At 49.3% G+C, this 12,039-nt stretch overlaps 2 protein-coding genes across 4 annotated transcripts in view; one reads left to right on the forward strand and one right to left on the reverse strand.

Annotated features, from left to right (window-relative positions):
- The window catches only part of NNAT (neuronatin), a 4,321-nt gene extending 2,950 nt beyond the window's left edge, over positions 1-1,371 (forward strand). Inside the window, exon 3 of one of the 3 annotated variants that reach the window (XM_024743130.1) lies at positions 36-1,371. In XM_024743130.1, the coding sequence (XP_024598898.1) occupies positions 36-265 (230 nt within the window). In that variant the 3' untranslated portion in view covers positions 266-1,371. The remainder of the gene's footprint in view (positions 1-35) is intronic. The other 2 variants (XM_024743128.1, XM_024743129.1) reach the window with 2 other exon arrangements.
- The window catches only part of BLCAP (BLCAP apoptosis inducing factor), a 10,323-nt gene extending 5,047 nt beyond the window's left edge, over positions 1-5,276 (reverse strand). The window contains exon 1 of the mRNA XM_024743127.1: positions 5,142-5,276. The gene's annotated coding sequence lies outside the window, so the exon portion shown is untranslated. The remainder of the gene's footprint in view (positions 1-5,141) is intronic.
- Between the last annotated feature and the right edge of the window lie 6,763 nt (positions 5,277-12,039).

Consider the following 12,039-nt stretch of genomic DNA (forward strand, 5'->3'; position numbering starts at 1 on the left):
CTAAGGGCAGGTCCTGGGTCTCTCTCTCTCCACAGGTGTTCAGGTACTCCCTGCAGAAGCTGGCGTACACCGTGTCGAGAACCGGACGGCACGTGCTGGGAGAGCGCCGCCAGCGGGCCCCCAACTGAGGCTCCAGCCCCCTCCCCTGGGCGGCCGTGTCACCAGGTGCTCCTGTGCAGTTCCACCAGCATGGGAGCCAGTGCCGCGCAGGAATGGGGCGTCCCCTGTGCCCTCTCGCCAGAGGAGCACTTGCCAAGGTCAGTGAGGGGCCGGTAGGCCCCCGGAGAAGCAGCACCGACAATGACGACAACACCAGATCCCTTCCCCACCCCTTTGCACCCTTCCTACTGCGGGTGGCGGTAGAGGGAGGAGGGGGGCATGGGGGGAGCAGACCCCTGAGATCTGGGCACAGGCAACGCATTCAGATCTGGACCAAGTCGGGACAGCGCCATCCCAGCCCCACAGCCACGGCCATGCCAGCAGGCCGCACCACAGAGATCCAGACAACCACACCAGCCAGCAGAATGGACATTCCAACTTCACCAGCCGAAGCCCTGAATCTCCGTGCAGCAGACAAGTGACAACTGCGTGCCTGTGTGGCGGGGCTGGAGGGCAGAGGGTGAGGGAGGAGGTTTAAGAAACAGAGTGGGGCCCTCTCACTGTCCCTTGCCTACGGCATGTGCATTCCAGCCTTGCTGCCTTTGCTCCCTCAGTTCCTCTTTCGCCCCACTCCCACCCAAAAGAAATGTGTCACTCAATTTGGACCTACTGAACAAGAAAACGAATCCCATCTTTACCAAAACACCTTCTCCAAGCCCCCAACCCCTCACTGATCTTGCATCCCCCAGGTCTCACGCAATTGTGGTCAATATTGTGGTAATTGCTAATTGTAATGATTGTATAAGTGTGCATTAGTTGTGTCTCCCCGGCTAGATTGTAAGCTCCTGGAGGACAGGGACCGCCTCTACAAAAAAATTAAAAAAAGTACCTCCCCTGTCTCGCACAGTGTCCCAGGACCCTGCGGGGCGGTGGAGGCGCACCAAAAAGTTTTGTCTCCTGTGACTTCTTTTCCGGCTTCAACACATACTTCTAAGACTGGGCTGATGTGCACTGTACTTGGGGGAGGGACGGGGGGAAGCAACAAAATGGGAGTAAACCTTCACACACCCAGTTCCATCTCAACACTGTCCTGAGATAAAGGACCGCATGCCCGCACCACCACCCAAAGAAAAAGGTGGACATCTTCACTTGCGGTCTCGGAATAAGGCACCACTTATACCTCCCCAAAGGTGTGGGTGCCTTCAGTTTTCCTGGGATAAGGGGCTTTGGCAAGTAATCAGTGGGAAAGATGGAAGGAGGGAGAAGATAGGAGGGGGGAAAGTGGGAAGAGCCCTCAAAATGGAGGTACTAGGGACCAAGAGGGTGATCAGGAGGAATTCAGAACACAGTCTTATCTCCATCCAAGATCCCCAAGGAAATGAGCAGGGAGGGTGGGGGGGCACTGGTTTGGACAATGACTATGGGGTAAAAGGTGTGGTGTGGCACCTCCCCCACCCAGCTCATCCCTCCCAGCCCTATCACCTCTACCAGAACCACTACAAGGGCATCCTGCCAGGCCCGCCTACTTTCCCAGGGTCTCCTCCCCCACCCTCAGGAACCTCTCTCCAGCTCACTCTCCCCACTACTGGGTCCTCTGCTTCTCCCAGCACGAGCCTCCATATCCTTAAGGGTGCTTACCAGGTCCCGGGCCCTGGGCTCTCCCCTGCCATCATGCCAGGGTGGTAGGGTGGGCTGCCTGCTCGGCTCCCAAGTTCTCTCTCCCACTCCTCAGTGAGTCAGGGCTTCTTTTACGTGGGGTCAGCTGACTGCCTCACCAAATGGCCCTGCCGCCTGTTCAGCCTTGTCTCTGGCTTTGTGTGCCCCTGTCACCACACACCTGTTCCTGGGTCAACATCCAGGCCGTGAGTTGGAGGGCTATAAATCTTTCTGTCACTTCCTCAAATCCCTTAGTCACAGTTGTCACAAACAATTCTGGAGCACAAAGGACCTCAATCCCTTGAACCTGATGTTACCCGCCCCTGCGCTAGGGTCCTAGCGTTTCTCAGCCCAACCACTAGCACCTTTAGAGGCACCTATAACTTCAGTTCAAGATAAGAGAATTATGGAGATGGAGGGTGTAGACCTCAATTCCAGTATTGGCTTTGCCATCAGTCAGTCCAGGGAACCTGGTCAGGTCACTCCTAGCCACCTTCGGTTCTCCTCTGTAAAAGGACTGCTAAGATCCCAGTGAACCCCAACATACTAGAAACATTCTGCCATCAAAGTGGCAATCAGGACTCAATGGGACTAGGGTGCGGATGGGCGATCGGAGCCTCATCTTCCTCAGGCTGGGTGGTTCCAGCCCCTACCGTAGCCTATGGGTGGGGTAGGTCTCCTCTTGCCCCAGGGTGGCGCAGCAGCAGACAATGCCCACACCTCCCTTCTGAAGCCTGTATCTTGGCAAGCCTCAAGACTGGGAGTTTCTGTGGTTTTCCACACTAAATGCAGAGAACCATGAACATATTTCAACATGTGTTCTCAATAAAGGGTGCCCCTCCCCTCAGAGCCCTCAAGGGTGTATGTACCCATGGCCCCAATGCCCCAGATGCTCTGATCTCAGCCCAGTTATAAGGTAGCTAGGTTCAGGGGGACAGGCTGCAGCAGCATTGAAGTGTCGGGCTGCTCTCGACACTGTAGGTCCCCTTTTAAAAGGCAGGAGGCTGCTGGCAGCCCCAGGGCTTTCCAGATGATCTTGGCAAAGCCCAACTGCAGGGCTTTCTCCATCCATCCATCAGCAGGGCTCTGAGTGTGGCATGATGAAATGAAAGACTTCCAGGCAAGGGCTTCCCTGATGGGCTGTACCTGCATGGGTGGCTTGAATGTGCAATGTCCACTCCCCCCTTTCATGCCCCATCCAAACCCTCATGTTATGGCAGGAAACACAGTCCACCAGAGAAGATGGAAGGAATGTGTTCACTTTCTATTCCTGTGCAATGCTTAGAAGTCTAGTCCAAACACATCTTGTTTATAAAATTTTTTCCAGAAGCAATACCATTAAAACATTTTATTCTGATAGAGAGCAACAAAAAGAGTTGAAAATGACTACAGTTTTGTTGCAAAGTCCTTAGTCCACAGGCCCCCCCTTTGCTTAAATTTTCTCTACCACATCCTCAAGACTTTGCCCCCACGAGGCCAAGGATAGAGCAGTTGAGTTATGAGGGAACTGGAATGGAATGGCTTTGTGAGACTCCAGCAACAGGCAAGACTCTTGGGACTAATGCCCCCAAAGGATGTTAGTTTCTTAGCCTAACCAGCTAAGGTTAAACCGCAGAGGGGTTTAGGTACCATGACTGTCGGAAGTGTGTGTGCTATGTGACACTGTTACCTCTACCTGTGGAATATCTGGATTGCGAATGAAGGACAAGTTTCTTGAGCTTCCACTGCAGGACAGCAACAGCTTATTGCATGTGGGTTGGGTTGGATTGGATGAGGGAGCAGGTGTGCTGTGAGTCATTTGCTAGACATTTATTTTCAAACTTCTATCTACTCAGAAGCCAGTACCCTACAGTGAGATTCTGAATTTGCAGTGAGTTTTCCCCCAGAGATTTAAACGTGCACATATATACAAAACATTAGTCTAACAACAGCCTCTTTTTCCCTGGAGACATCTGATTTCCTCTATATGCCCCAGAGACATGTCACCATCTTCTCTGGTTATGATCCTGCTTCCCCTCCGCCTCCTTTTCTCCCTCCCACGGGGCCCATTCCCCAGCAGGATCCAGATTCCAGAGCATTCCCAGAACAGGAAGTCAGAGAGGCAGGCAACACATGGTCCTTGGTATATCATACAGCGACAGGCTTGAAATGGAATGCATATGTTTCAAAGATAAGAGAACAACAACAGAAAAAGACAGCCAAACCCAGCCTTCCAGATTCCTCTTTGAAACAACATGTTACAGATAAAAGGTTAAACTGTTTTTGGCAGCAATTCTAACAAGACCAATTTCAGATATGGAAGTGATCTGGTCACTGGAAACCGACCAGGGCTCGGCAATCTTTCAACAGATTTGCTGATATTAATTAGTCTCTGATTTAAAACAAACAAACAAACAAGATCTAACACCTGGCATTAGCACTTAAGCTGGAACGTGTGTGTGTGTGTGTGTGTGTGTGTGTGTGTGTCCTGGCTTTAGTGTTGCCGTCCAGAAGGCTGAGGGGATGGCTGTACCATGTCAAGCAGGGCAAACAGAAGCTGTCCCCAAAACACCAGTTCCCTGAAAGGGATAAAACATGATCCGAACCTATAAACAGAAAGGCCGTTTCTTTCCCAGGACAGACCCCAGTCTGCCCCAACATTTAGCGTTGAAAAGGGACACGGAGGCCTGGAAGGAAATTAAATAAGGTGTGGAAGAGGGAAGGAAAAAGCAACTGTCCCCCATCCCCCATTCTTCTCTCCAGGCCATTAGTGTGCCAGGCAATCCATTCCTTCAGCTGCCCTTGAGGGCCACTCCCCACATATATTGTAGGAAAGGGAACGGGTGTCCGGACTTGGTGTAAAATTAGAGTAAGAAGCACCCGCGACCCAAAGCAGAGCGTCAACCTATCACCCCAGACACCAAGGCGGGGACCCGGGGAGGGAGACCCTTTTCTCTCCTCTCCCCCACGCCCCTTCTGGTTTAAAAACAAACAAAAAAAAGGCAACTTAAGTGGCGGGGACAGAGTGACAGGCATCTCAGAAGCTGGGCCCCCTGCCACGGGCACCGGGGCCGGAGAGAAGGTTGTCGCACCCCCAGCCCCGAGCTCCCCAGCTCTGCCTGCCCCATCCCAGAAGCAGACAAGCGAGTGCTGACCTTGGAGGCCTGAACGAGAACCCACGAGTCCAGTGCCCTGCCCTCGGGCCACGAAGAGACCCCCAAGGCCCAGGCTGGGGGCCAAACAGGGCAATCACGTGACACCGGACAGGGGCGGCCCCCAGGGTGCGCGGAAGGAAAACCCCAGAGAGGGACCGGACGACGCCTAAGGTGACCCCGAAGGGACAACATGGCGGCGCGGCCGCATTGAGGGCCTCTCATCCCGCCCCCAGGAGGCCGACGCCACGGTACCTGCGAGCCCTGCCATGGCGCCGCCGCCACCGCTGACGCCTTCGTAGCCGCAGCCTGCCACCACCTCAACTCGCCTCCGACGCCGCAGGAAGCAGGGGAGACGCCCCCTTCGTCTTCTAGTCGAGCCGACCGAGGACCCCTTCTGGGATCGGGCTGCCTACGGCAGATGCCTGATAATACGACCTAAATTGGGGGGGGGTCTTCTATGCCCGATATCCTCCTAACGTGTGCCACAGATGACCATTTGAAGACTTTTTGCTAACGTGTTCAGAAATCTGGGGGTTCTGAAGTCTTCAAATCCGAAGAATTTTTGATCAGGCGCATCCAGGACAGCCCCGAATCACGCCCCTCCCCCCGCCTTGGTCCCCTCATACATATGCAATGGATTGTGATCTTTACACATTTAGAGCGGAGGGGGCGTACCCTAGTCTTTGTAGGTGAACGTTTGTTCGCTTTGGTCCTCGTGGATGACCCGTGTAATCTGTGAAAACGTTCCCGTGGCTCAAAGTCCGCCTCCTCCCTGGCCCCTTTACCAAGGCCAAAGGTCAGTAGCGGAAATATTCCGGCTCAGAATTTAGGATTTGACTTGGGTCAGGACCTGACTCTTCTTGCCCTGTACTTTAGGCGAGCCACTTGCCCACCCCGACTGTTAGCTTCCCCGAATCTGATGAAATGCCTACTTCACAGGGTTGTTATAGGGATTAAATGAGTCAATGTATCGATTTATTAGCTAAATAAGCACATTCCTTGAGCGCTTACTGTGTGTAAATGCAGTGCTAAAGGCAAGAGGATAGAATGGAGCGTGAAATAGGCGCTGTTCTAATTCAAGGAGATGCCCGGCTACTGGGGGAGAGTGGGGGAGGGGTGGAAAAGCAATCATCAAATTACTTATATGTGCAATCTAAAATATGACACAAATGAACATATGTACGAAACAGACTCATAGAGAACAGACTTCTGGTTGCCAAGGCGGAGGGGGTGGGGGAGGGATGGATTGGGAGTTAGGGATTAGCAGATGCAAACTATTATACTGTATATAGAATGGATAAACAAGGTCCCACTGTACAGCACAGGGAACTGTGTTCAATATCCTGTGATAAACCGTAATGGAAAAGAATATGAAAAAGAAATGTATATATAGGTATAACTGAATCACTTTGCTGTACAGCAGAAATTAACACAACATTGTAAAGCAACTATACGTCAATAAAATAAATTTTTTTAATCATCAAATGATCACTATCTGTTAATAATTTAAATCAAATCAATATATAATTATGCATGATGGGAAATGCTGTGGGGGAATATGAAGAGTGCTATGAAAAATTAATGGAGGGGAATTCCCTGGCAGTTCGGTGGTTAGGACTCCATGTTCTCACTGCCAAACGCGCGGGTTCGATCCCTGGTTGGGAAATTAAGATCTTGAAGGCTGCGCAGTCTGGCCAAGAAAAAAAATTAATGGAGCCCTCATGCAGTGCGAAGGGTAAGGGTGGAAACTCCTTGGGAAGCTGGCATTTAGGCTTAAAAACCAAAGATAGTTTTGTAGGGCAAGAGTGAGAGGGGAAATGTTGTAGGCAGAAAGAACCACTTGTCCCAGATGTGGAGGTGGGAAGCAGCAGCTGAGGGTGAGGAAGGAGCAAGTAGGGCAGGTAGTGCTACCTAATGAATTTGGATTTTATCTTTATCTTTTTATCATTTTCATCAGGGGAATGATACCAGATTTGGGTCTCTGAAAGACCACCCTACATGGCTTGGAAAGCACTTTCGAGTGGGTGTGGGGAGACCAGCCAGAAGGCTGTTATAGGTTTCCAAGTGCAAAGGAATGGTGACCCTGGAAGGTAGAGAAGTAGAGAATGTAAAATGGAATGTGGGTGGGTGTCGAGGCATTGGCAACGACACCTAGATCTTTGCCTTGAGTATGAAAGAATGAAAGAGCCCTTGACTAAGGTGGTAAAGCCTGCAGCAGGCTCAAATTGAGGGGGAAGATCAAGAGTTTGGCTAAGAAGGTAAGTTTGAAAAGCCTGGGCAATGGTTGGGTGGAGAGGGTCAATAGGCCGCTTTATATGAGACTGGTGCTCAGAAGAGAGATCTGGGCTGGAGATACATATTTCAGTAACATCGGCACACAGTACACACATCATGGTGCTGGATGAGGTCCTAAGAAAGTGAAGGTAGATTAATAAGTAGGCAGAGGAAGAGCCAGGAAAGGAGGCTGAGAAGCAGTGACCCGTGGGGTAGGAGGAGGACCAGGTGAGCATGGGATCCCAGAGAGGAGGTTTCAGGAAGGAAAGAATGTTCAGTGGAGATGACTGCTATGGAGGACAGAAATGGCACCATTCGGTTTGGTTACGAGCGGGGGGGGAGGCTTAGGGACTGTATCCTTTATGATTCAAGTTCCAAAAACAAGACCCTAAATCACTTGGCTTAAAAAAATAAATATACCCTGCCACTCAGTGGCAGGTTAGTTGAGTGGCTTGACCATGTCATCACAAACATTCCATCTCTTAGGTCCGTTCCATCTCTGCTGTGCTGTCCTCATGTTGGTTTCATGCTTGTGGTCATAAGATTGCCACCCCAGTTCCTGGGGTCTCATCCACATCGAGGAGATGACCATTCCTCCTGTAGCTGAGACTCAAACAAACTAGATGTGACCTCTGTCTTGCTGCTTCTGGGCTGAGGGATCTATGCACTCATGCCAGGCACACCCAATATCCAACACTGGAGGAAAAGAGGAGTCTCACAGTGGAAACTCTTGTTTAGAAAAGAGAAAGGCTAGGCGTTGGCAAGGATGTGGAAATTCTTGCACACTGCCCGTGAGAGGAAACTGGTACAACCATTTCAGAAAACTGGCGGTTTCTACTAAATGTAAACAGACACTTACGCTGTGACTAGAATTTCCACTCTTAGCTTTTCATTCCAGGAGAAATACGTGGCTATTACAAGCAGACTTGGGCATGGATTTTTATAGCAGATTTACTCAGAGCTCAACGTGGATATAGCCCAATGTTCACCAACAGGAGAATGGATAAACAAAATACGGCATGTCCATCCAATGGACTACTATGTTTTACATATAAAAGTACAAATTGCTGGGAGTTCCCTGGTGGACTAGTGTTTCGGATTCCGGGCTTTCACTGCTGTGGTCCGGGTTCAATCCCTGGCCAGGGAAAGGAGAACCCGCAAGCCGTCCGGCGTGGCATAAGAAAAAAAAGTACAAACTGCTGACACATGTGACACCATAGATTATACTCACATATGGTATGTGGACTGAAAGAGTCCAGACACAAACAGTACATACTGTATGATTCCATTCACAGAAGGTTCAAGGGCAGGCAAAACTAATCTATGGTTCTAGAAATCAGAAGCCACCTGGGTCGGAAGGGGCTGGGGGAGGGGGAGATAGAGATGGGGGAAGAGCAAGAGAGACTTTTCTGGGGTGCTGGAAAAGGTCCATATCTTAGTCTGGTTGGTAATTACATGGGCAAAAATTCAAGTTGTACCTTAAGATTAGAGGACTTTACGTACTTTATATATGTTATACCCCGAGAAAAATAAAATATAATAAGAAAGGAGGAGGTCCTGCCATCCATGGCGTGTGATGTGTGCTGCTGAGGAAGAATCAGAAGGTCTGTTTTTGGAGGGACTTCACCCTCCAGTAAACTTCATGCCAGGTCTGGGCATTGACAAAGTCGTGGTAGCCAACCCTCTCCCCCTCAGGGCCCCAGAAAACAGGAGAAGGTGAGGCAGGGCCTTATTCACATGGAGCTGAGTTCTCTTCCCTTCCCCTGGACCCACAGGACTGCTCCACCACCGCCCCCAGCTCCGTTCCAGGTGGGAGAAATGACCCCAGAGCTGAGCTCTGACTTGAGGGATCTGGAAGTTCCTTCTGCCCTACAATTTTGTTCAACAGACCTTAACTTCCTGTCAAGGCCTCTCCAGCCTGCCCCCTCCCCCAGACAGCTGGATGCACCTGTGACTCCTGCCTTCTCGTGCTCTGCGCTCCCCATGTCTTGTCCCTCCCTTCAGAATCCCCCTTTGGGCCTTTTCTGTCCCCACTCCAGGCCACAACCCTCTCTCTCCTCGGCCCTGTACCAGCCTCCTTGCTGGTCTTCCTGTCCCCCGCATCTTCCCCAGAACCATTGTCCTCCACACAGCAGCCAGAATGATCTTCCTAAAATGATTCTTCCTCTTGAGGGAGTGTCCCCTCTCCCCTGTCTTCCCTTGTCAATAGCCTCTCCAGTGTCCAAGCCCCAGGTCAGTGCCACCTCCTCCATGAAGCCTTTGCATTCATTCAGCAAACATTGAGCACCTAAAATGTGGCCAGGCACTGTGCTAGGCATGGAGGATAGAGAAGTGAGTAAGACAAACGTGGTCTGTAGACAGTCTGGGGAGACGGGCAATCAAGCAACGCCTCTGGGTGTGCATTCCCTCTGTCTGTTAACTCTGACTTGGCTATGAGTTCCTTGGGGGCAGGGCTCATTCTGAGGTCACTGCTTGGCCTCAGAGCCCAGTAGAGGGCCTGGCAGGGAGGAGGGGGCAGTAACTTTTGAATGAATGAAAAGCTAGGCCAACCTCCTCCCTGTTTCACTTTCCTCCAAGCCTCCGATTTAGCTGGTAACCAGGTCCATGGAATTCAGTTGGAACTGGATGGCAAATTTGGAGCTAAATGATAAAGAATCAGCAAAAGGTTGGTATTTATAGAACAAGGTTTTGTGAAGGCATAATACCTGCTTTCCTACATCATCTCTCCATGTGACAATTTTTTTTTTTTGACCGCACTGCACGGCATGTGGGATTTCAGTTCCCCGACCAGGGATCGAACTCACGCCCCTTGCATTGGAAGTGTGGAGTCTTAACCACTGGACCTCCAGGGAAGTCCCCAACAATGATGTTTTTTGAAGATCAACATTATTTCCTTACCAAGACTTAGGTTCAGGAAATTTAACTGTAATAGAGCAATAGTTATTTGTTAAATCAGCAAAGAAGCTACGTGATATCAAAAGATTTAAAATGTAATAAGAAACAAATGAACAAATATAACAAAACAGAAACAGGCCGACAGATATTGAGAACAAGCTAGTGGTTATCAGTAGGGAGAGGGAAGAGGGGAGGCACAAGATAAGGATAAGAGATTATGAGATACAAACTACTATGTATAAAATAAGTAAGCAACAAGCCTGCTCGAAGCCATGAAGACCCAATGCAGACAAAAATAAATAAATAAATAAATAAAAATTTAAAGAGTGTATATTATACCACACAGAGAAATACAGTCATTATTTTGTACTAACTTTAAATGGAATATAATCTGTAGAAATGTTGACTCATTATGTTGCACACCTGAAACTAATACTGTAACTCAACTATACTCTAATTAAAAATATGTAATAAGAAACATTGTTACCAAGGTGACCAAAGAAGTGAGCTCTAGGGTAGTACATACTGCAGCCAGAATTACTTTTTTTTTTTGGTTTAATAGTTAGCCATTTCTTTTTAAAAAATATTTATTGGGCTTCCCTGGTGGCCCAGGGGTTGAGGGTCCGCCTGCCGATGCAGGGGACACGGGTTCCTGCCCCGGTCCGGGAAGATCCCACATGCTGCGGAGCAGCTGGGCCCGTGAGCCATGGCCACTGAGCCTGCGCGTCCGGAGCCTGTGCTCCGCAACGGGAAAGGCCCGTGTACCGCAAAAAAAAAAAAAAAAAATTATTTATTTGGTTGTGTGGGGTCTTAGTTGTGGCAGGCAGGCTCCTTAGTTTCGGCATGCAAACTCTTTGTTGAGGCATGCATGCGGCATCTACTTCCCTAACCAGGGATCAAACGCGGGACCCCCTTCATTGGGAGCACGGAGTCTTACCCACTGCACCACCAGGGAAGTCCCCAGAATGCCAGGGTTTTAATCCCACTCAGCATTTACTAACTGTGTGTCCTCAAGCAAGTTACTTAACCTCTCTGTGCCTCACTTTTCCCATATGTATAAAGAGGAAAACTTGAGACTCTACCCCAAATGTTTATTTCTGGGAATTCAGTAAGTTCATGTTTTAAAGAGCTTAGAATAGCACCTGTCACAAAGTTAGCACTCAGAGGGCTACCTATTAGTATAAATGGATAAAACAGCCTATCCCAAGGGCTGGATGAGCTGTGGGAACCCAGATGGGGAGGGCCCCTCCCAACCATGGCCCTTAGGTTTGTCATCCTTAAGGAGGCAGGACAAGTGGGTTCAAATCCCGGCCCTGCTTTCAGGACCTCGAGAGGTCCCTGTGTCGCTGTCTTCAGTTTCTCCAAGGTCCTTTTGTTCCAGACGGAGGGCTTTTACATTTGGGAGGTTAGTGCTGCTGTTTTAGCCTAGTCCGTGGCGACATCTAGTGGTAGTATGGGGAAATGCCTAACATTCTTACTAAAGTGTCTTCAACCTATTAATGATGTGAACATTAATGAACAATAATGGTACAGTATACTAAGTTCTTCCTATGCTAGACACTGAGTGTTAAATGATCTGTATTAGTTAATTTTAAATGTAGTTCTATAAAGGATAGACTGTCATTAACCTTATTTTACAGAAGTCAGTTGCCTAAGGCTACGCAGCTATAGGTGACAGAACTGGATTTGAATTCAGGCCACGTAGACCTGAAGTTTGCATTATTAATCCCTCTACGTCAGGCCCCTGCATGAGTACTTGGAAAACACGAAAAATTATATTCCTGCCTCATGCAGAACATAACTATAATCTATAGTTATTTTAGGGAGAATAAATGAAACTTAGACTTCCATGTTTGAATAAGTTGTAAAATGTCTCCCTAATATTCCTTGGAGAATTTAAGACCTAGGGAGCTCTTCCTTCCCAATTGGTCAAGTCAATCCCAGAATATTATGGGATCCTGGCAAGGACTATCTATGAAGC

Source organism: Neophocaena asiaeorientalis, unplaced genomic scaffold, assembly GCF_003031525.2.
Source record: "Neophocaena asiaeorientalis asiaeorientalis breed wild unplaced genomic scaffold, Neophocaena_asiaeorientalis_V1.1 scaffold82, whole genome shotgun sequence".
Classification (NCBI taxonomy): domain Eukaryota; kingdom Metazoa; phylum Chordata; class Mammalia; order Artiodactyla; family Phocoenidae; genus Neophocaena; species Neophocaena asiaeorientalis.